The sequence below is a fragment of the Phodopus roborovskii genome, unplaced genomic scaffold (genome assembly GCF_943737965.1).
Source record: "Phodopus roborovskii unplaced genomic scaffold, PHOROB, whole genome shotgun sequence".
Classification (NCBI taxonomy): domain Eukaryota; kingdom Metazoa; phylum Chordata; class Mammalia; order Rodentia; family Cricetidae; genus Phodopus; species Phodopus roborovskii.
The window spans coordinates 9,930,916-9,956,150 of NW_026126546.1; the positions used below are offsets into that span (position 1 = coordinate 9,930,916).

A 25,235-nucleotide genomic window follows, 5' to 3' on the forward strand; every position below is an offset into this window, starting at 1 on the left:
CCTAATACCTTAACAGTTAATGCCATTATCCCTGTAGTATACGAGGCTTACAAAGGCTAAGTAATCTTTTGTAGGTTCATAGCTAAGACAAAACGTGAAACTCAAACCCCACTCTGCTTTATCATAGCAGTCTACTCAACTGCTATCTTCCAAAACAGCCCAGAAGTGGGGGAAATAAGCAGATAACTTTATCATATCCTTGCCCTCAACAATGTCCCGAGGAAAGACTACCTGAAAGGAAAGAAAGCTGAACCCAGGTGAAAGAGCCTCTCATTACTATGCACCACAAAGGATGTTACATGTCATATTCTGCAGCTGCCTCCCTGCAGACAGGTGTTTGCTCATTCAGCTCACCCCACAACGAATCTGACAATGACACACAGCCAAGGGGCCCATCAGGGTTTTTATACAGTTCAACAGAAGTGATACCAAGGTAAGAAAGGTGATGTTGCTGAGGAACAAGTACACACTGGTAAGCCCAGCACTTGGGAGATGGAGGCTGATGGATAAAGAAGAATTCTAGGTGAGCCTCAGCTACAGAGTTCAAGACAAATGATGTTCCAGTTTGGAGTTTCCATATCTATCCCTGTATCCCAACCCAATGGCTGCCAAAGACAGAAGGGTTGAGGAGGGTACTTGGTCATAAGGAACATTGCTGTGGCTGGCCAGCAGATGGGGGAGGAGGTTTCACTTCTTCACAATCTGAATGACGTCTTCGTCTTCCAATGTATGGTCTTTACCCACTTTCTGAGGATTATGTTTCACAGAGAGACCCCAGACCAAAGCACTGTATAGAAAAGAATAAAGATAGTCAGTTGCAATGACAATCAGCTTTAGCCCTGGTTACCTTATCAGACTTAGTTAGCATCCTGGCTCTTAAGAGACAGACTTCAAAGCACTCTTTCAATCAGGGCAAACACTCAAGGCCATTTTCACAGCACTGTGGCACATTGGAACCTCACACAAGATGACAATTGCTTTCAGAAGTCATGGGATTATTCTCACTCCATAGTCAATTGAAGGAAAGCAAAAAAAAAAAAAAAAAAAAAAAAAGGAGGGGGGGGCTAAACCAGTAGTGGCACACACCTTTAATCCCAGCACTTGGGATTAAACTGTGAATTCGAGATCTCTGGCCTATAGAGTGAGTTCCAGGACAGCCAGGGCTGTTACACAGAGAAACCCTGTCTCGAAAAACCAACAAATAAAAGCATAAACAAAAAATCCAGGGGCCAGAGATGGCTGAGCAGTTAAGTACATTTACAGTTTCCCCAGCAGACCCAAGGAAGCTTCCAGCACCCCCTTTCTCTGACCCATAATGCTGGGCTTACAGGCATTCACTTTTACATGAGAGTAAAGGATTTGAATTCAGGTCTTCTTATTTACAACGCAAGCACTCTTATCCACCAAGCCATTCCACACCCCTTAAAATGAGTATCTGCCCAAAGGAAGGTGAATTAATGAGGGCAAGCAAGAGCCTACACCTCAGCAAACACTCCTGAGCTGAAGAGGCAATGAAACTCCTCTTGCTCCAATTAGGTAGGCAAGGCTCTCAGACACCGAGAGGGAGCTGGGGAGATTGCTCAGTGGTTAAAAGCATATGCAGCTTTCACAGAGAACCCAAGTTTGATTCCCAGCACCCACACAATGGCTCACATATATTATTTCAAGTGACCTGATAATGCCTTCTTCCTGAGCTCTGAAAACATGTGACACACATACATACTAAGGCATACACATAAAATAGAGGGAAGGCAGTCATGTGGGCACACGCCTATAATCCCAATTGTCAGGAGGCAGAGACCAGCCAGGGCTATACAGAGAGGAAAGAGAGAGATCTATAAAACCTTTCAGAAGCCTGTTACCCAGTCTCATGAATCTCCTCTAAGATTTACTACTACTTGTGAAATCAGTAGCTCACAAAAAAAGGAAGGACCACATGCCCATGATGCTTACTATTTAAATTCTTTGATAAGATTTTTGTGAATCTTCATGCAGAAGTCTTCCACTGTGGTCCTGGAGTAGGGCAGCACCACTGGAGAGGTGTAATCTGGTAACTGGCCTTTGGGTTTGGTGTAACTAGAACAGAGGAAAGACACAAATGCCTCTGCCATCAGACCAGGATGCTCTCCAATCTGAGAACAGAGCCCTCGATAGAAAGTACTTTACTTCTAGTTCTAAAACACAGACAAATATCATTAAGACTTACATTCTCACTAGTTTCAGATAGTCCCAGATCTTTTCCAACAGGTCATCAAAATTCCAGCGGTGATGGGCAGAAATGGGAACGCAGTGAGGTACCTTATAAATAATATCCAGTTCCTCAATGGAGATCTGATCAATCTTATTCAATACATAGATACAGGGGATATAAACTCTACATAAGGAGAAGAAAAGTTATTAGGTTGGTGATGAGAACTCAAATAAGGTGCAAGGAAAGAACGAAACCCTCTAACCTTCACATGTGCACCACGCACACATTCAAGGGTACATACCTGTCTTTGTCTGTCTGTCTGTTTCACACACACACAGATAATTTTTTTAAGTTCTCTACAAATATAAACACAAGGAGCTGGAAATGCTCAGCAGTCAGGAGCACTTGCTTTCCCACAAAACTGAGTTTACTAGTTCCTATAGCTCCACTGACTCGACACACTCGTCTGAACTCCTTGGGCACTCGCACACAGGTGCAAACACATACACATAAAAGTAAAAAGTAGTAAAACTAAAAAGTAGGCATGTACAAAGTCTAAAAACTGAATTATAGATTGAGAATTAACAAAACTCAGGCCCTAGTTTCAGACATAAAGCCAGTTACTGGGAAATTTAAGAATATAAGGTTATTTTGTCTTATTTTGTGTGTTTTTAAAGGAGAAAGGAAAAAACAAAAACAGAGTGGCACATGCCTGCAATGCCAGCAGTGGAAGAGGGAGGAAGGTACATCCCCAAAAGTTCAGGATAAGCACACAATAGTGAGCTGCTGTCTCTACCGCTCCACCCAAAAGGTACGCCTATGATTTCTCTCTCTCTCAAGTTTCTCTGTGCAACCCCTGGCTGTCTTGGAACTAACTCAGAGATCAACCTGTCTCTGGTAGGACTAAAGGCATATATACCTATAATTTCACACAGCATCCTTTTTTTCTTCTTTTCAGCCAGGGCTTAGGATCAACCCGTAACTTCGTTCATGGTAGGATAAACTGAATCATGAGTTATATCCCCAGTTCATGATAGTTTTTAAAGACTAAAACTATTTTTTGTTTTGTTTTGAGACAGGGTTTCTCTGTATAGTCCTGGCTGTCAGTGAACTCAGAGATCTGTCTGCCTCCTGGATTACAGATGCATGCCTTTAATCTTTTCCTTAAGTATAGGATTTGCCAACTTTATACCCCTAATGTCCAATAAATATGGCAGTTAAGATTACTAGTAATTAGGCAAGCTGTAACTTCTCAGACTTTAGTTGCATTGCTTGCAAATTGTCCAACTCAAAGCATTTATTTGTTTTCAGTTAGTCAAATTCTTCAAATAAACAACTAAGAAGATTTTGTGTAAATGTTAGGAATAACTTCAGCAAAGTGGTTTAACTTACTAAAGTGCTAACAGTAGCAGTGTTTCACAGAGCAAGGTTTCGGCCATATACAATAAGGACGCATGGGCACATCTTGGTGCTCTGCCTTCTGCAAAATGGCCCATGATTGCTGAAATAATAACTGGAGAGAGCAGACTGACCACCCCCTCTCTTCAGAAGAGCTTAAGACGCAGCAAAGGTCACAGCGAATAACACAAACGGGGATAACACCATCACTAGCCAAACTGCAGAGCAAGGGAAGAAGTTAGACATGAAGACCAACCCACAAGCACAGTGAAGAGCCCAAGGCCTCACTGCAGGCTGCACACTAAGTACCTGTTCCCTTCTACCACATCAATGAGGTCATCAGCTGTGGCATCACTACGCAGAGTCACATCAGCATTGTGAATCTTGTACTCAGCCAGGATGCTCTTCACTGTTTCAGCGTCTAATTCACTCTGAGGGCACTGAATGGATGGAGTAAAAAAGACCAATCAGGGAGGATGGGGGACCATGTACTTTTCTTTTTTGGGAAACAGGGTCATTCTATGTAGCTCAGGCTGGCCAGGAACTCAGAGATCAACCTGTCCCTGCCTGGGTGCTGGGATTAAAGGTATGGGGTACCATATTCAGTCTCTGTGTACTTTCCTTTTTAGACTGCCCTCAAGCTCACTAAGTCGTCAAGAATGTCCTTTATCCTCCCGACTATGACTCCCAAGTGTTTGGATCATAGACATGCAACACCACAGTTAATGTGGTGCTGTGACTTAAATCCAAGGCTTTGTGCATGCTAGCCTGGTCTACAGAGTGAGTTCTAAGACAGGCTCCAATCCAAAACTGCAGAGCGCCACAAAAAAAAAACACTGTTGTGAGTCAGCCACTGCTCCTCACCACTCCCACCATACACCCACCCTCCCGACCCATTGCCGCCGGCTTTCTTTTTAAGGCATCTCTACTGAGCTTGGATGACAGAATCAGTAGGCAGAAGGCAGAAGTCTGAGTTCAAGGTCCATATGGACTCCACAGAGACTTCCAGTCCAGCTGCAGCTTCAGAGTGTGACTGTCTAAAGAACCCTCCTCTGGCCTCCAAGCGGCAGGCACATATTAAAGCAGCACACAGACAAACCAGCCATATGCAAACAATAGTAACATTTTCTTTGTTTTCAAGAGTTTCTCTGTGAAGGCCTGGTACTGCTGGGATCTCCTTGCCCCGCCAAGTCCTGCCACCTTCCTCAGAGATGGTATATTAATTATAAAGCTGTTAACCGATGTCTTAATTATTAACCCATAACTACTAATCTATGTATTTCTACATGGTCTTATCTTACCGGAGAACGCCTGCCGTGTCCTTATCCTCCCAGTCCCTCCATGGCATCCCCTATGGCGCCTCTCTGCATACCTTTCCCAGAGGTCTCCTTGTCTCCTAGTCCCACCAATCCTCCTGCCTCTATGGGCCAAACAGTGTTTTAGTCATCATCCACAAGAGAAACATATACAGAAGAACATTCCCTACCATCCTGGTTGTCCTAGAATTTAGAGATCACCTTCCTCTGTCTTTTTAGTGCTGGCATTAAAGGTGTGTGTCATCGGGCCTAGCCAAAGCCTTTTGCTGAGACAGGGTTTTGGTATGTAGCCCAGTCTGATCTCAAACTCATAATTGGTGTGCCTCAATCTCCAAACTGCTAAAATTACATACACTACAAGTCACCAGCTCTTCACAGAGGCACTGAAACAACCTCTTACATGGTTTCTTCATTGTATCGATTAAAGCAATTGAACACAAATGCTTATTAGGACCCCTTTAGAACATAAGTCCAAAAGTCAGGCAGGGTATCATACACCTTTGACTCTAACACTTAAGAGGTGTAAGGAGGATATGGACTTCAAGATCAGACTGGCACATAAAAGACACTGTAGCAAAACACTACAAATAAAGTTAACTTGGGGCTGGAAAAATGGCTCAGTGTGGTTAAGAGCACTTTCTGTTCTTGCAGAGGACCTGGGTTCAATTCCCAACACTCACATAGCAGCTCACAACTGTCTATAACTCCAGGGTTTTTTGATGCCCTCTTTCAGTATCCTCAGGCAACACACATATGTTTGTTTTTTTTTTTTCCACCACAACCGGCTACCACACATATGTTCTACACACATTTGCAGGCAAAACCCTCATATGCTTGAAATACAAATGAGTAAAATCAATATACAATAAATGGCTATGCAGTGAGTACAATTCTAGCTTGTTCACTATTCTGCTTTCATGTTTCTATCTCAGGAACTTAACACTTGGCTCTCCCCCTCCAACAAACACCCTGAAGATATTCACTGGGGTGACACTCTCATGTCACCTCAGTGAATATTTCTCCCAACAATGCACTTAGAAAGGTACCTCTGATTCCCAAATATTGTCTATAAATGTTTGTTTTCATTTAAATGGACTTGGTTATATAAAATAAAAAAAAAAAAAAAAAAAGAAAGAAAGAAAAGAAAAGAAAGGTAGCTCTGTGGGTCATGGTGGCACACACCTTTAATCCTAGCACTCAACAGGCAGAAGCAGGTGGATCTGTAAGATTGAGGCCAGCCTGGGTCTACAGAGTGAGTTCCAAAACAGCCAGGGCTACACAGAGAAACCCTGTCTCAAAGAAGAAAACGATGTAGAAAGGTAGTCCTAGAGACTGGTGCTGTAGTTAAGTTGGTAGAATGCTTACCTAGAATGCACAAAGCCCTGAATTCAATCCCCAGAAACCAGGCACATTGACAAACATCTGTCATCCCAGCTCTCAGGAGGCAGAAGCAAGAGTATAAGAAGTTCAAGATTATTCTCAGCTACATTGTAATTTTGAGACCAACCTGAGATACATGAAACACAATTCTGGGAGGCAGAGAACAGCTTATTCACCTTTCCTTACTTTACTTCATCAATTAATATACTATAATATACTATATTTTCCTCATTAATTGTTCATTTACCCAGGAAGAAGGGTTCTTGACTACTCTGTGCCTTTCTCTATAACTTCCCTCACTTTGCCACTTCCAGAGCTTAAAAGAATACTAGGTCTCTCATTAGTTCTTCATAAATTCATGTTAAATAAATTAAAGCACAGGATACTGGCAACTACTTCATGGTAAGATTGTTCCAAACGGTTATACCACCTTAGGAAGAGACCTAAAAAGGAGAAATACAGTTGGAAAAGTCAATCTGTGAATGACTCCTGCCCTGATTTTGTCTTATCAGTCACTGAATTATCTCAATGAGAGCAGGAAAGGCCAGAAAATTTCCAAATCACCAGTTTCTGCACATCTGAAAACATTTTCATGCCAATCCCTTCAGTCAATATTCCACCCCATGTCACCTTCCCCACTTACAGTGGCTGTGAGATTAATGCCTCCCTTGTCTTTCTTCTTAAAGCCAATGTTGGGGGGTTTGCTGTTCAATCGGATCCCAAAGCCTTCCAACTCATTTTCAATTATCTTCTTATGTCCCAAGGGTTTTAGGACATCCAGAACAATCAAGATCAAATTACATGTTCGGGCCACTGGGGGTAAAAAAATGATACCCTAAGTTGAATGCATACAGCCTTTACTAACCAAAAATTCAAACAGAGGTATTTTCTATCTAGCTCCTAGACTGATTTATTTCTTGTTATATTCACATAAAATGCTTAAGATTACCGAAGATTTATTCTATCAATCAATTTGCAGTACATACCTTAAAGTTATCAATCACTCAGAACACTGGCCCATCTTTTATATATGAGTAAGACAAACTAAAGGTATAAACTGAGTAATAAACTAAAAATAAGTTCAGAAACATTTTAAAATACAAACTCTAAAACAATAAACTTTAAAATAATACAAACTCTAAAATAAAATCAGATTGCATTATCTGTATTACATGGTCAGTCATGTATTTGGTTTGGTTTTTCACTAGGTATGAGCATTTGCCTGATTATCCTCCTGAAACTGGAAACACAGACAGCTGTAAGCTACCACATGGGTGTTGAGACTAAAACCTGGAGCCTCTGTAAAGCCAGCCAGTGCTCCTAACTATTCAATCATCTCTCAAGCCCTCAATTAATATATATTTAATTAGCCTTATCAAAATACAATTTATAAAAACAAACTACAGCAGTTTTACAGATGATTTAATGATATCATCACACTAGTCAAGATATAGTAAGATAGGGGGTGGCAGATACTTGTTATCCCAACATGAAGATCAGGACATCCTCAGCTAACAAAAAAAAAAAAAAAAATCAATCAAAATATACAGAACATTCGAATCACCTCCAGAAGCTGTACCAGTTTTAGACCATTTCTCTTATAACTTGCCAAACACTTCCTATCACCATAGGTAGTTTTACTTTTCAAAATTCCATATAAATGGGATAAAATAAAATCTATTCTTTTCTGCTCAAATCTTTTATTCTAACACTTTTTAATATTCAACCACATTGGGGCTGGAGAGATGGCTCAGAGGTTAAGAGCACTGGCTGTTCTTCCAGAGAACCTGAGTTCAATTCCCATCAACCACATGGTGGCTCACAACCATCTATAATGAGATCTGGTGCCCTCTTCTGGTGTGCAAGCATGCATTCAGATAACTATATACATAATAAATAAAATTGTTAAAAAATATATTGACCACATTGTATATGTTACTAGTAACTTGTCTCTTTTATAAATGACTAAACTATTACCTGCTAATCCCCTATGGAAGAACATATGTATTATTTTCTATTTGGAAGTATAATATGAATCAGCTATAAACAGTCATGTATTTGAGAGGCAGAGGAAGGTGGATCTCTGAGAGTTCAAGGCAGGCCTGATCTACAAAGTGAGTACTGGGGCATCCAGAGATGTTAACACAGAGAAATGGGGATGGGGAGGTAGACAATGGACAGGAAGATACTTGGGACAGCTACAAGTGTTTCTGTTGGTATGTTTTCATTTTTCCTAGATAAACTGTTGCATATCACAAAAAAAGTGATCAGAAACAGTTGTCGAAATGTTTATATAACTTTATGTTCCCATTAGTAGTGAGTAAGAACTTCCAAGTACTTCATGTTCTTACCTGTTAACAGTCAGTGGTATTTAATGATCTCTCTCAATGTTGACAATGACTAGCAATCTTGAATCTTTTCATGTATTTCCTGGTCATTTACATCATCCCCTCCCTCATACTTTCCCATTCCCTTCATCTCTCTTCTGACCAATATAAATTCTGTGAGGTCCTCCCTGAAATATGGGACTGACATCTGTGAAACAGGGACATATTCTGTTACAGCAACCAAAAGCATCATAAATATTAAGAATATTAAGTCTGGGGTTGGAGAGATGACTCAATGGTTGAGAGCACATGTTGCTCTTGGACTTAGATTTGCTTCCTAGCATTTGTAACCATCCATAATTCCAGTTCCAAGAGATCCAATGGACTCTTCAGACCTCCACAGTCACTAAACTATATATCATGCAAACACAAAATAAAAAATAAACATTAACAACAAAAAACTAAGCAAAGGTAAGAGTTTATAAAAACACCTTCAATACTAGGGAGATAGTTCAGTACAAACTGTCTACCTGAGTTTGTCCCCAGAATTCAAGAAAAAAAAAAAAAAAAAAAAAAAAGGCATGGTGGCAGGCACTTATAAACTCCAGTTCAAAGGGATAAACCACCTAACTGGCCTCCCCAGGCATTAGGCAGACCATGTAAAGCACATACAGACAATGCAGGCTAAGTACTACTTATAAACAATATATATGAAATAAGCCTAAAAAATTTTAAAGGCTAATTATACTCTATCAAAGTTAAGGGTTTCTAATGAACAAAGATCACACTGGAAAAAACAATCAATACAGATGACATCTGAAAGTCCAGAACTTACAGGGAGTGAACAACTAGAACAGTGTTGGCCAACAGAAGCTATCTGTCTGTTGTACCCACAGATGCACTCACTCACCTGCAATGACCTGACGGCCTCTGCCTTTCCCATCCTTGGCGCCTTCAATAATACCTGGCAGATCCAGAAGCTGTAAGATTGAGAGCAATGAAAACAAGGAACAACCAGCTCTAAATCTGAACAGATCAACCACATTAACTAGTGTCCTCTTTTGGATACCAGTATTTCATTTCTCTACCATCCAAAATTTATGAGACCCATTTCCAATCTTTCTTGGTGTTGGGAACACAAAAATCCTTGCACTCACAGATCACACCAGGGATTTCAGGAATGTTAAACACGGTAGGCTGTCTTTTGTAAAGGAAAAGATGTATAGCCTGTTTTCTGTCAGAAGGCTGGGAATAGAGGTGGCTAATAGCCTAGGTGACCCCTCTGCATCTGTAGGTCCAGGCCATACCAAACTCCCACAAACAGGACCAGACCTGCTAATGGCCTTGATGACCTCTACAATATCAGTATGACCAAGACCACACCAAAGCCTCCACTGGCCCCTTATGATAACACATGCAGCCTAGCTCTAGAAACCATCTTTATGGAAGAAGCAACATGCACTTTGGGAAAAGCTTTGACGTAAATATACCTCCTTGTACTCAAGAGACTGTTACATCAGAAAACATTTTTCCAAATTGTATTCTACTTAAATGTCTAAAATAAATTTCCTATTGTCAGACCCTAGAAGTCTGAGCCAAGGGCTCAGCAGTTACAAGCATTAGCTGCTTTTCCAGAGGTTGTGAGTTCAATTCACATCACCCACATGTTGGTGGCTCCTAAGCATCTATATCTGTAGTCTCCTGGGATCCAATGTCCTCTCTTCTGATGTACAAATGTGCATGCAGACAAAACACCCATACACATGAAATTTTAAAAAAAAAAAAAAACCTTTAAATTAAAAACCAAAAACAAACAAACAAAACACAAAACAAAACAAACAAACAAAAAAACCAAAAAAAAACCTATTGAACCAATACCAGCTCTGAGTATTTAACTGGAGTTTCTCCTTTTATTTTTTTTTCAAGACAGGATTTTTCTGTGTAGCCCTGGCTATGTCGCCTGGCATTTTGAAGTCCAGGCTGGCCTTAAACTCAGATCTTCCTGCCTCTACCTCCTTAAGTGCTGGGATTAAAGGTGTGTGCCACAACTGTCCAGTTCAAATTTGTTTCTTGCTTCATTCAGTGACGGGAGATGTCATTCTGTAAATATGTTCCTCTTATTAGTTAATGAATAAAGCACTGTTGGCAAATAGAAAAGCAAGATAGGCGGGACTAGGAGACAAGAATTCTGAGAAATGTAGTAGGGGAGTCAAGATGTAGGACATGAGAAGATTAAGGGGTCCAGTCTCTCTCTCTGGTAAGATAAGACCACATGGAAAAACTTAGATTAATAGAAATGGCTTAATATTTAAGACAGAGCTAGCCAGTAAGAAACGCTAGTAACAGGCCAACAGTTTCATATCTAATACAGCATCCCTGTGTGTTATTTGGGGCTGATGTGGCTGTAGGACCAGTGCTGGTGGGAAAATTGGTCGTAACTATTCAATCATTACTCTTCCAGGTGTGGTGGTCTCAGAGAACCCCACATCTTTGAAGTCCCAGAGTATCATAGAATAAAAGATGTTCCTGAAATCAGTATGTATGTGAGGATGACTTGAATGTTTGGACCTTCTACCTCCACCCATTTCCTAAGTGCTGGAATTATAAGTGCCACCATACTTATCAAATCCAATCTTCCTCACAAGTGACATGAATATTTATTTTCCTTAGCATATACTAAATGTCATGTACTTCAGGTCACTGAAAACATGTAACAAGGTGCTACAGACACAGTTCAGTAGATAGAGCATTTGCAACAAAATCATGAGGACTGGAACCAGATGCCTAAAGCTCACTCGTGTACCAACAGAGAATGACAGCCTATATATAACCCAGAGTTGGAGTGACAGGTAAGTCCCATTGCAAGCAGACTATCTAAACTAACTTAATGGGCAAGCTCTGAGTTCAAGTAAGAGACCCTGACTCAATATAAGGTGAAAAGTGAATGAGGGAAGATTCCTGCCATCAAACTCTGGCCTTGATACACACATGCTCACCCCCACCCCCTACACATGCCTACAAACATGCATACATACACACACACATATCACGCTATACATACACATGCAAAATACATAAAATAAACTAGACAGAACTCCATGATTAGGTAAAACAAGACAGCAACCACTCATTTATATCATCTTGAATATTACAATGGTTTGCACCATTTCTGCTGATTTTCAATTTGTTCAATAATCACAATGCTGCTGAGGATAACAATGTACACCTACAATTCCACCACACAGGAGGCAAAGGCAAAGTAGGAGGTCTCTGAGTTTAAGGCCAGCTTATTAGCCTACCTCGTAAAACTATATGTAAGGGCTCACATAAAAGACAAGAGACAATAAAAAGAACGTTCTGAGGGTGGAGGCTGGTAAAATGTTAGTAATAATAGTACTGAATTTTTTGGGTGGAGGGGGTTAAGAAGGATTACTCTGTCTATTTCTGGCTGTCCTGGCATTGGCTCTAGAGACCAGGCTGGCCTCAAATTCAAGAGATCCACCTGCCTATCTCCCAAGTGCTAGGATTAAAGGCATGCTCCACCACTAGCCAGTTAATAGTAAAATATAGAGGACCCCACATTGATATGTTCTTGAATAAATGTATGAAGGGCAGCTCTTCTATACAGAAATCCAATTAACATATGTAGTGCAATAAAGAACTGAAAGCCACCACTAGACAAGGTATTATAACAGCAACAACTGTTGCAAAACAGGCACCAAAAGGAGTAAAGTTTAAGGAATACACTTGATTGTGTAGCAATACAAAAAATTGTTACAGAGAAGGCTACAATGACAGACTGCTCAAGGTTAATAGAACTTGCTCTTAATCAAAACAACTCTGATATTCCATCTCCCACATGTCAGAGTGGCCAAGATCAAAAACACTGATGACAGCTTATGTTGGAGAGGATGTGGAGTAAGAGGAACACTCATCCATTGCTAGTGGGAATGCAAACTTGTACAGCTGCTTTGGAAATCAGTATGACAAAAAAAAAAAAAAAAAAAAAAAAAAACTGATTATCAAGCCAGGTGTTAGTGCCACATGCTTTTAATCCCAGCACTCAGGAGGCAGATCTCTGTGAGTTGAAGACCAGCTTGGTCTGCAAGTGCTAGTTCCAGAACAGTCTCCAAAGCAATACAGAGAATCCCTGTCTCAAAAATCAAAAACAAAACAAAACAAACAAACAAAAAAAAAAAAAAAAAAACTGATTATCTATTACTCACTCGGAAGCAAAAAAATAAAGGGCATAAGGAAACTTGAAAAGTCACATGAAGCCAAAACCACCCTCCCAAAACACATACACACTCATATATCTGTGGATACAAAAATCAAGAGATGCTTAATTCCTTTATATAAAAAATAAGACTGGGCTGGAGGGATGGCTCAGTGGTTAAGAGCACTGGCTGCTCCTCCAGAGAACTGAGTGCATGTTCCAGCACCCAGATGGCAGTTCACAACTGTCAAAACTTTAGTTCCATGGGATCCAATGGTCTTTTCTGGTATGTAGACAAAACACATAAATAAATCTTTGGTGGGGCAGTGTTGGTGCATGCCTTTAATCCCAATGTATGGAAGGCAAAGACAGGAAGATCTCTTGAGTTCAAGGCCTACTACCCAGTCTACAGTACTGTCTCAGAAAAAAACACAAACGCTACAGATGCATGCACTACATATTTCCTGGAAAAGGTGTGAATGCCAAGGATAGTGGCACAGGTCTACGATCACCTCAGTGGTAGAGGCAGGAAGATCAGGAGTTACAAGGTCATCAGTAATTACAAACTAAATTTGAGGCTAGTCTGGCTACATGAGAGCTTGTCTTAAAAAAAAAAAAAACCCGTAAGTTAGAGTTGGAGAGATTAAGAGCACTGGCTGCTCTTCCAGAGGTCGTAAGAACAATTCCCAGCTATCACATGGTGGCTCATAACCATCTGTAATGAGATCTGGTGTCCTCTTCTGGCCTGAAGTCATACACATAGGCAGAACCCTGTATAAGCAAATAAATCTTAAAAAAACAAGTTAAAAAAAAGTTCATGATCACTTATTAGAAATTTAAGAAGCAGAGCCGGGCATGGTGGCACATGCATTTAATCCCAGCAGGGCCAGACCAATCTCTTATGTTGAAGACCATGTTGGTCTACAAAGAGTTTTAGGATATCCAGGGCTATAAGAGACACCTGGTCTCAAAATAAATAAATAAATAACAAATGATGAATAAGTATTTAGCCCTTCTAATAGTTCTTTAGACTATCCAATGAATCTACAATCTATTTATATTAACTAATAAATCCTTTGTTAGTAAAATATATATAAAAATATATCACAATTAACCTAAGTAGAAGCAGTCTATATGGTCTATCAACAAATAAACATAAAAAAATGTGGAACACTTTATGCAAAACAGGATTTTATGCAGTCACAAAATCAAATGCAATCAGGGCACTGGCAAGAAAATGGATGCAACTGGAAAACATTAAGAAAAATACACCAGATCAAAACAAATACTTACTGTTTCCCCTAATATAGGGTGTAGATGTAAAATTTGATATGAGTGCTGTGTGTATATGTAGTTATATATGAGAGGAGTCACAAAACTAGAAGGGGACCACGAGATGGGAGGAAGAGGTTAGAAATAGAGAGGGCAGCACAGCACATGTAGTAAAAAAGAAAAAAAGCAGGACTCAGGATTAACTGAGGAGGAGAAGAAGGCACAAAGGCAGGGGAAGTACAGAGAGCAGGGGTAGGGACAGACGGGCACAAATACAATGACATGTCAAGTATGATGACGTAAGAAGAAAACCCATTATTTTCATATTAAACTTTAAAAAAGAGAAAATCAAAGTTGGGTGGAGGTGGGGAACACCTTTGATGGGGGGGGGAGGGGAACACAACAGAGGGAGGCAGATCTCTGTGAGTTCAAGGCCAGCCTGGTCTACAGGGCAAGTTCCAGGAGAACCAGGGCTACACAGAAAAACCCTGTCTTGAAAAACCAATACCAAAACAAAACAATTAAAAAACTGAAACCCAGGTGTCTTTACAGAGTAAAATATATGTTCAAGTCTTATACAGATAAAGCTCAGCTTCCTTAGCATATAAAACGGCCCCAATATCAAGTCACTATAAGATGTACCATACAGCTGTTTGTTTGTTTGTTTTTAATTCTTTTTTCTTTGTTTATAGAAACACAGGATCTTTCTACCTAGCTCTGGCTGTTCTGAAACACACTATGTAGACCAGGCTGGTCTTGAACTCTGAGATCTATCTGCTTCTACCTCCAAAGTGCTGGGATTAAAGGCATGTGATAGCTGCCTTAAATGTACTTTCATTTTTCTGGGTAGTCAAATTCTATGCTGTGCTGGCTAGTCTCATGTCAACATGACACAAGCTAGAGTAATCTGAACGGAGGAAAGTTCAACTGAAAAAAATGCCTCCATCAGATCAGCCTATTAGTAACCCTGTAGGTCATTCTCTTCATTAGTAATTAATCGGAAAGGGCCCAGCCAATCATGGGTGGTTCTATCCTTTGACAGGTGGTCCTAGGGTCTACAAGAATGCAGGCTAAGCAAGCCATTCAGAAAAAGCCTGTAAGCAACGCTCCTCCATCGCCTCTCCATGTTGCTGCCCTCTCTGAGTTCCTGTCCTGACTTCCTTCATGGAAGTGTAAGTCAAATAAACTCTTTCCTCCCCAACTTGCTTTTTGGTCATGGTGTCTAATCACAGCAACAGAAAGACATATGCTAACTTCAAGACAATCTGCCAACCAAATGGGATGTCACATAATGGCCTATAATCCTAGCACTTCACAGGCTAAGGCAAGCCTGGAGTTCAAGCTAGCCTTGATTATGTATAAGACCCTTTTTCAAAAGACTCTCTTCCTGGGGTTAAGAACACTGGGTGTTCCTCTAGATGAGCCGGGTTCAATTCCTGGAGTCCACATGGCAGCTCAAGACTGACTGTTCCAGGGGATCCATGCATCAGTAATACACACAGTGCACATATATACACAGGAAAATACCCATACACATAAATCTTAAAAAAAAAAAAAAAAGACTTGCTGAGCAGTGGTAGCTCTCTCTAATGCTAGCATTCACGAGGCAGAGGCAGATGGATCTAAAAAAAGACTCAACAGGCAGTGGTGGCATGTGCCATTAATCCCAGAACTCAGGAGGCAGAACAGGCCAGCCTGGTTTATAGAGAGAGTTTCAGGACAGGCTCCAAAGCTACAGAAAAACACTGTCTCCGGATAGATAAACAAACAAACAAATAAATATATAAATAAGACTCACTTCCTAAAGTCATATTGTACATAAAGCCTTATCTCTTAGGTTCTTCCCCCATTATCAGATTTTTAAAAAAAGTAGTTCTTTCATTTTCACGTATTTTCATTAGCCTTACTTCATTGTATTACTTCATTGTTAAACTGTTTAATGTAGCAACTATTAAGAGATGAGAGTCCCGGTAAATAAAAGATTTGGGGCTAGAGAAATGGCTCAGCAGTCAAGAAAATTGACTCCTTTCCTAGAGGACCCAGGTTCAATTCCCAGCACCTACATGGCAGCTCGATGCTGTCTATAATTCCAGTTCTAGTTACACTCTCACAAACATACATGCAGGCAAAACACCAATGCACATAAAATAAAAATTAAAATAAAAAAAAAATAGACCTGACATACTTTCTTGGTCTTCAAATCTTACTCACCTGGATCTTGGCTCCTTTATATCTGATGACACCAGGCACGGTGGTCAAAGTAGTGAATTCATACGCTGCCACTTCAGAATATACTCCTGCTAGGTTACTGAGCAGAGTTGACTTCCCCACAGATGGGAAACCCACAAACCCAATTCGAGCATCACCTGTCTTGGCCACATCAAAACCTAAAATATTAATAAACATCAAAGACAGGAGTTATCCTTGGATGCATTACAACTCAACAAATTCCTTTCACATTTTTGTTAGTGTTTCTCTAACTGCAGCTTACTTCTGAAACAGAACTCACGCATAAAATTCACAATTCAATATACACAGTACTTGATTAAAACAATGTAATCTTTCATTACTTAAAGTATAACAGTTTTTAATATACTATTTAAGGCCAAAGGATTAGAAAAGCATTCATCCAAAAAGTACTGAAGGTTACCCAGGTATGGTGATGTATGCCTATAATCCTAGTGTTAGGGAGGTAAAAAACAGGAACATCAGAAGCTTGGAGGCCAGCTTGGAATGCCTGAGGTCCTCTCCCCAAAACACAATGTACTGGGGCTGGAGTGCTCTTGCAGAGGACCAGACTCAATCCAATCCACCGCATTCACAAAGTAGCTCACAATGATCTGTAACTCCTCCAGTCCTGAAGATACAATGGGTATGAAAAGCTCTTCTGGACCCCGGGGGGAACTTCACATACAAGGTACACAGATATATACATACACAGGCAGAACATCCCCCACAAAAAAAAAAAAGAGGTTGGAGATGGCACTTTGCTGCTCTTGCAAAGGACTCAGGCTTGGTTCCTAGCACCCACACTAGGGAGCTCTACGTGCAGTTCCATGGGATTTGGTTCCTTTTTATGGCCTCTGAAGGTACCGGTGCACATACAAACAAATATACACACAAATTAATTTTAATTTTTTTTTTTCTTGAGACAGGGTTTTACTATGCAGCTCTGGCTGTCCTGGAACTCACAGAGCTCTGCCTGTCTCTGCTTTTAAGTGCTGGGATCAAAGGAATGCACCACCATGCCCAGCACAGACATAAATATAAAATATTAAATTAAAAATATCATCTGGGCAGTGGTAGTGCACACCTTTAATCCCCAGGCAGAGGCAGGCAGAATCCTGTGAGTTCAAGGACAATTTGGTATACAGAGTAAGTTCCAGGGCAGGCAAGGCTACATAGAGAAACTCTGTTTGGAAACAAACAAACAAAAAAACAAAAATTAAAAATATTGGGGCTAAAGAGGTGGTTCAACAGTTGAGACCACTGATTATTCTCCCAGAGGTCCTGAGTTCAATTCTCAGCAATGACATGCTGGCTCACAACCATCTGTAATGAGAGCTGGTACAGGCAGAACACTGTACATAATACATAAATAAATCTTTTTTAAAAATTAAAAATAGAAAATAAATGAAGCCAGGCATAGTAGCACACACCTTTAATCCCAGCACTCCAGAACCATAGCCAGGTGGCACTCGAAAGTCAAGGCCAGCCTGGTCTACATAGAAACCCTGTCTCAAACAAAACAAGAACCCCAAAAAGCATGTGTGGATTTGAGGCTTTATGTTTAACTCTGGTTTGATGTTTTCTTATACCTGGGAATAATGTGGTCGGGTTTTTTTAAATAGGATATACTTAAGCAATCCTCCTACCTTTGGTCCCAAATACTGTGTTACCAGCTTTTGGGATTTGTGTGTTCCCTGAGCCCGTGTATGTATAAGCCAGAGGTTGACATCAGATGCTTTCCTTGATCAATTTCAAGCCTACCCTTTGAGGCCTGGAATTCACTTTCAGCTAGGCTGTTGAACAGAAAGCCCAGGAATTCTACCTCTCCCTTTCTGGCTCTGGGATTAGAAAAGGCTTGTGGCCACACACAAATTTGCACATGGGGTTGGATCTGAACTCAAGTCCTCATACTTGGATAGCAAGCACTAAACTAAGCACTAAAGACCCTGGCTGTTTTTTGTTTTGTTTTTGTTTTTAATAATGACTGCAAATAAGTTCAGATCTGTTTATGGTTCTTCTCTAGCAAGCATACAAGATACATAGCATTCCTTTAAATCCTGGTTACATTTTTCTTAGTTTCAATTTACTATTTCTACTTTCATACTCTAGCCTCTTTGCATCAGCTTCTTATTCCAACTTGGTTCTAGCTACAGGTGTACATATTTCAATAAATCTATTTTTGGTAGGCATGAGATATAAACAAAGCTACTGTTCATAAACTAAAATAAACATAATTTAGGATTTCCAGCTAAAGGACGTGGTATGTAGCTCAGGTAAAAGACCTGCCCAACATGTACAAGCCCCTAGGACCAAGCCTCAGGGCTGTAATAATATATAAACAAAATTTTAGACTTAGGGCCCAAGGACAATAATAAAACATCTGTCTAGCATATATGAGGTCCTGGGTTTGTCAGGCTTAGAAAAATACAAATATACTCTGATCATGTTGGGGGGGGGGGTGGCTCAAGAAAGGGTTTCTCTGTGTTACAGCCCTGGTTGTCCTGAAAGTTGTTTTGTAGACCAGGCTGGCCTCGAGTTCACAGAGATCTATCTGCCTCTGCCCCGAAAATGCTAGGATTAAAGGTGTGCACCAGCAGCACCAGCACCAGCACCATCACTACCTGGCCAGTTTTTTTTTGTTTTTGTTTTTGTTTTTTTTGAGACAAGGTTTCTCTGTGTAGTCCTGGGTGTCCTAGAAGTAAGTCTGTAGGCCAGGCTATCCTAGAACTCAGAGATCTGCCTGCATTTGCTACATAAGTGCTGGGATTAAAGGCATGTATCACCAACTGCCCTGCTAAAAATATTAATTACACACACAAAATTTAAATGTTTACAAATAATGGGGTCAATGCCTGTCACACAAGCATGAGGACCTGACTGTGGATTCTCAGCACCCACGTAGAAGCCTAGCAAAAACTACACAAACCTCATTTCTGGGTAACAGGCAGATCTCCAGAGCTTGAAGAATAGTCTAGCTGAACTGGTAAGTTCCTGATCAGTAAGATATCAATTAAAACAAAAACAAAAGGTAAATAAATAAAAATAAAGTAGCCAAGCGATGGTGATGGTGGCCTTTAATGCCAGCACTGAGGAGGCAGAAGCAAGCAGATCTCTGTGAGTTCTAGACCAGAACTATTACACAAGAAACCCTGTGGGGGGAAAAAAAAACATTCACAGAAGCCAGCATAGTGGCATTTTTTAATCCCAGCACTTGTAAGGCAGAGATGGGTGGGTGGATCTTTGTGAGTTCCAGTTCTATAGAGCGAGTTCCAGGACAGTGAGACTGTCTCAAAAGAAAAATAAATAAATAATCCACAGGCATATGAACACACACATACACTCTATGTATTAGTTTAACCGAAATCAAAAAACACACACACACACACACACACACACACACACACACACACACACACACACACACACAAAATAAAAAAAAACCACAAACCTTCTCCTGGCCCACCACCACCACCACCTTTAGGGGTGATGAGTTCTCTTCGAAGCTTAGCAAGGCGAGCCTTAAGCAGCCCAAGGTGATGTGCTGTAGCCTTGTTCTTTTGAGTCCGGGCCATCTAATAAGGAAAGAATCAGTCATAAACCTGCAGCATTTCAGACAAAGTAAGGTATCCCAAAGGTTCCCAAAAACTGAGAGCAGGATGTTTTCTTTTTCTAGGTCCTACTAATGTCAGTGTATCCATTTCAAATATTTGTTTGTGGTTTCTTTTGAAACAGGGTCTCTCTATGTAGTCCTGACTGTCCTGGAACTCTCTATGCAAACAAGGTTGGCATCAAACTCATGGTGTTTCACCTGCCTCTACCTCTGCCTCCTGAGCGCTGCCTAAAAACCAACCAACCAACCAACCAACCAACCAACCTGACTAATCCCAGCACTCTGGAGGCAGTGAGGGATCTCTCTTGAGTTCAAGGCCAGCCTGGTCTACATAGTTCCAGAATAACCAGGACTATGTAAAGAGACCTTGTCTCTCAAAACATAAAAGACAGAAGGAGGAGAAAACCCAGAGCCAACTACATAAAATCAATGGACTTACTGCTACGCCTGAAGACTAAATGCAATCCCAGGACCCATGTGACAGGTCAGAATTATTATTATGCTCTGACCTCCCCCGCGCGTGCACACACACAAATAATTAAATAAAGGAATTCACTCTCCCCACCACCCAGCTCATTTTCCTCATTTCAGAGAAAAAGAAATGAGAACCAATGGTACAGCACGAAGGTCATTCCAATTCCTATCCACCAGTGGAATTAAAACCCATCTGCTGGATTCCTTTCTAGTGGACTTGGTCTAAAACAGGGTCACTACATTTAAAAAGCCCTGAACTTCTCATGCATCACGCTATCCCGGTAGAATCAATTTATTTGCAGATGTTTTTGTCGCCAAAAAAACAAATGACGTGCAAAAGGGGATCATCAGGGTTAGAGTGGCGAACAGGCAAGTCAAGACTTTAAAATACGTGATCACCTCATGGAGTCTGAGCAGACGTCGGTGTGACCCATTGAAAAGCAAGAAAACCAGAAAGGCAGAAGTAGAGCCCGAGGGGCCAGCAGGTGGAACTGGGAGCCCGCCAATGGAAGCGGAGGGGACCAGGGAGCTCAGGGGGGAGCGGCACGGGTAAGGGGCCGAGGCTGTGCAAGCGCGGACTGAGCAGCCGAAGGGGGGTGGCTCCGGGGTGGAAGCTGGGCAGGAGCAGGGCCCTGACGCCGTCCACCGTACGTCGGGACAGCGGCACCGCCTGGGAAGTGATGCTCGTCCGGGAAGGAAGCGCCGACTGCGTCCTTTACCTCGGCTTCGATCTCCGCGATCTTCGCTAAGGTCCCGCTCATGGTTGCGACGGCTCGAGGAAGCGCCGGCGCCTTCCCACCACCTGGATCCCTTCACGCGCGAGCCGCGCCACAGACCAGCGCTGCAGTGCGCAAGCGCGGGACTTGCTAAATCTCGGGTCGCAGTTCCGCGAGAAGTCTGCGCCGAGGCTCACGGTGCCCGGCTGTCTCCGCCTTCTCCGCCGACTCCTCCCCGTTCCGCCAGCCACTGCGGAGTCATAGAGCCCGCGGCCGCGGTGACCAGAGCGGTCGCCCGGCCTGGCCTCCTGGAGCGCGCCGAAGGTCGCGCGCAGCTCGGGCCCCACCCCGCCGGATCTGCGTTCGCCGGGTCTGCTCGGCGCGGAGCGTGCGGCTCGCGAAAGACCTAGACCTGGCGCCCAGCAAATGCGTGCAGATGCTTTGAGACCCCTTTTTCTCGTCTGGGGAGACGCCCCGGTGACCTCGGCTTCCTAGGTTGTTGAGAGCCCGATCTTCAGGCTCTTGGAGGGGAGGGGGATTTAAGTATTACAAAAAGAAAAAGGATCTTTGAGGGATCCTTTGTTTTCCAGGAACCCTGAGGAGATGGGGTGGCACTCGAGGAACCACAATTAATGAGTGGATTGACTAAGGAACTCCAGAGAGAGCGAGCAGCAATATTGAAAAATTGGAAATTATGTTAGCACTCATTAGAAGGGAAGAGATAAATAGAAAAGCACCTATATATTGTAAAACAGAATTACAGCCACTGAAATGTGCACATATATTCAGTCTGGCTGGAAGACAGTCCCGGGCTTGCTGGATGGACAGACAGAACTGCACCTTGCAGTAATGCCATCCTTCCTGCTTGTTAGAAGATCCTTTAGAGGAGCATGGTTATAAAAATACAGGAACGCCCAGCTTCCGTGGCTGATGATGGAACGAACCTAGTCTCCTGCGCTCAAGGCAAGCACACAAGAGCAAAACACATTCTCGGAAAAGTATATAGAAGAATGAATCCTCATTCCTATAAAGCCAGCGACTCCAGAAACTTGAGCCTGGAGGGTCTCTTGGACCCAGAAGTTGAACTCAAACCTGGAGGGAAAAGTGTTTAGTCTCCCATCAGTGGGATGAGATGAAGGACATACAGGAAGCCTTCACCTTGTTGTTATGTTGTTACTTAGTTTTGTTTGTTTGTTTGTTTGTTTCCTTCTAAGACAGTATCTCACTGTGCAGTTTTCAATGACCTGGAACTCACCCAGATCCCCTGGATCTGGTATATCACCACTCCTCGCCCACTTTTCACTTTTGACTTTGTTGTTGTTTTGTTTTGTTTTGTTTTTTTCAAGACAAGGTTTCTCTGTAGTTTGGAGGCTGCCCTGGAACTAGCTCTTTGTAGACCAGGCTGGTCTCGAACTCACAGAGATCCGCCTGCCTCTGCCTCTCCAGTGCTGAGATTAAAGGTGTGCGCCAGCAATGCCCAACTTTTGTTTTGCTTGCTTCTATTTATCTTTGGAGGCATTCTTTTTTTTATACTATTCAATGTGAGTTGATGTGAGGAACTAGAGTTATAGACAGTTGTGAGCTGCCATGCGGGTGCTGGGAATTGAACCTGGGTCCAACTGGAAGGACATCCAGTGCTCTTAACCACAGAGCCATCTCTCCAGCCCCTTGTTTCTGGAGTTCGTGCTCTTGTGGAGGTCAGAAGACAGCATAGGTGCCAGGGATCAAGTTGGATGCTCAGGTTTGGCAGGAGGCGCTCACCCATTGAGACACCTCACTGGCCCTCTGCATAGTTCTGTGTTTCCATCTTATACAAGATTGATTTGCCCACAGATTACTGTGTAATAATAAAAATTAAATTTTAAAAGTACTTCTCTCCCTCAAGTGTTTGATGGCAAGGTAGTCAGCTTGCCCTGGATTACTGTGCTAGGCTTACTCTATGTAAATGAGTTCCTGTTGATAGATTAATCCATTGGGAATGGACAGTCCAGACAGCCCATACAGATGGCCTCCACCCAGCCAGAGCAAGGTTTATTTATATAAGTTTGTAAATAAAAACTATTCCAGCTTGCCAGGGACAATGGCGAGATAGGGTATCTGTCTGAAGGGAGGGGAAAGGGGAAGAAAAGCTTTTACTGAAAGTTCCCGAAGGACCCAGGGTTTTGCTTCTTTTCTTTAACCTCAGCCTTTTCATAAATAAATTAAGGAGTAATGAGGTAACTTGATCTAGCCCCATTAGTAACGGAGAAGGGAGGACTATGCAAGGAAGTCCAGCTGGAATAGGGTATGATCAAAGATGCATCTTAAAAAGACAGATAAAATCAAATCAGCAGCCCTTCCTAACCTGAAGTGCTCGCTCGTAGAGTTAATTGGATGAGGGTTTCAAGGCATCACTGCTCTGAGAGGAGGGTTCTCCTTAACAAATCTGCCACATAAGGCCTGCAGCTAAGTTAACCATTTTGTTCACAAATAAGCCAGAACACACTGTCCATAGTACGCTAAAGGGTAAAATCATCTTCAGAGTGTTGGGTGGCCATTGTATCCATCCAGTAATCATCTACTGAACTCTGACGGTGTCTGGCACTGTGACAGGTCTGGGAACAATAGGAAGTGAATCAGATTCTGTCCTTAATGTTATTATATATGCATATCAGCAGCAAGGAATAAACTTGTAAAGCTGAGTGTGGTGGCGCACACCTATAATCTCAGCACTTGGGAAGCCTGGGCTATACAGTGAGTTCCAGGATAAACTGTCTCAAGTAAATAAATAAAACACTAATGTCAGATGTGGTAGCACACCTGCAATTTCAACGCTTAGGAGGTGGAGGCAGGATGATCAGGTGCAGGCCAGAGAACCAAGGGACCTCATCTCAAAAACAAAAACCTAAAACAGAAAAGCCTCCTCTCTTGCCAGATGTTAACCGTTACAAACTAACTGCAGTGGTTTTAGATGTATCAGCTTGAGGAGGATGGTTTTGAGACAGGCTGTGGCACTTGCTCTTGGGCTCATCAATGTTTTCTCTGACTGTGACATTTCATCAGGCCTATCTGATTAACTTCAGGGTTTTCTGAGAAGCACTGCTTGATAGACAAGGCTGGGTAGGGGCTCTAATCTTTGGCATCCCAGTAGTGTGGTTTTTGTTTAAAAAAAAAAGGCGAGTGGGACAGGGGTGGGAAAATGGCTCAGCAGTTAAGAGCCCTTGCTGCTCTTGCAGAGGATCCTGGTTTGACTCCCAGCACCCACTTGAGGGCTCACAACCATCTGTAACTCCAATCCCAAGGGAACTGACCAACACTCTCTTCTGGCCTCTGGGGAGGCCAGGCACAAATGAGGTACACAGAACTCACATACATGAAATTGAACCAAACAAGCAAAGTCATACTCTCTTTCTAGTCAGGGTTCCTCTGTGAAATAGTCCTGGCTGTCCTGGTACTCTCTATAGACCAGGCTGGCTTTGAACTCACAGAGATCTGCCTGCCTCTGCCTCCCATGTGCCATCATGGACCAGCTCATAAAAAGTATATTTTATGTTTTTCCTGCACATATGTCTGCACACCACATGTATGCTGTGCCTTCAGAGGCTTCAGATGCCCTGCAACTGAAGTTACAGACAGCTGTAAGCCTCAGTGGGAGTGCTGGGAATTGGACCCAGGTTGTCTCTATTAAAAGGAGGTAGGTTTGTTTCTTTGTTGAAACAGGGTCTCAGTTATCCCAGGTTAAAATTGATCCCTGACTCTATGTATAGCTAAAGATAACCTTGAACTCCTGATATACCTGTCCCCACCTCCTGAGCACCTGGATGACAGGCCTGTAATGACACCACACCAGTTAAAGAAGTGCTGGGGATTGAACCAGGGTCCTCTGGAAGATCATCCAGTGCTCTTAACTTGCTGAGCTATCTCTCCAGCCCTCATAGTGGTTTCTAAAAAAGTGAATGGGATCTAATTTAACAAGGGATAGTTGATAACAACAGTGGTGAATCAGTACTATGTCTCCCATATGCTGAATGAAGGATTGTCCCCAGCTGGTGGCACTTTTTAGAAGTCAAAGACTCGTGACAATTAGATGGGAGAGTATGGGAGGCCGAGGCAGGCAGATCTCTGTG

General features: G+C 42.1%; 1 protein-coding gene across 1 annotated transcript; it reads right to left on the bottom strand.

The window, feature by feature from the left end:
- Positions 1–384: 384 nt before the first annotated feature.
- Drg1 (developmentally regulated GTP binding protein 1) lies at positions 385–21,300 on the bottom strand. The gene is made up of 9 exons (XM_051200198.1): positions 21,133–21,300; positions 19,778–19,901; positions 16,312–16,487; positions 9,523–9,592; positions 6,929–7,098; positions 3,899–4,029; positions 2,207–2,374; positions 1,954–2,076; positions 385–787 (listed from the first exon to the last, which is right to left on the bottom strand). Exons 1-9 carry the CDS (start codon positions 21,172–21,174, stop codon positions 688–690), a joined length of 1,104 nt encoding a protein of 367 aa, XP_051056155.1. The 5' UTR covers positions 21,175–21,300; the 3' UTR covers positions 385–687.
- Between the last annotated feature and the right edge of the window lie 3,935 nt (positions 21,301–25,235).

Coding starts and splice junctions, on each gene's coding strand:
- Drg1 (XM_051200198.1), bottom strand. CDS start 21,174: ATGAGCGGGACCTTAGCGAAGATCGCGGAGATCGAAGCCGAG. Junction 7,099..9,522: donor AGGCCGTCAGGTCATTGCAG/GTGAGTGAGTGC, acceptor TTTTACCCCCAG/TGGCCCGAACATGTAATTTG. Junction 2,375..3,898: donor GATGTGGTAGAAGGGAACAG/GTACTTAGTGTG, acceptor CTCCTTATGTAG/AGTTTATATCCCCTGTATCT.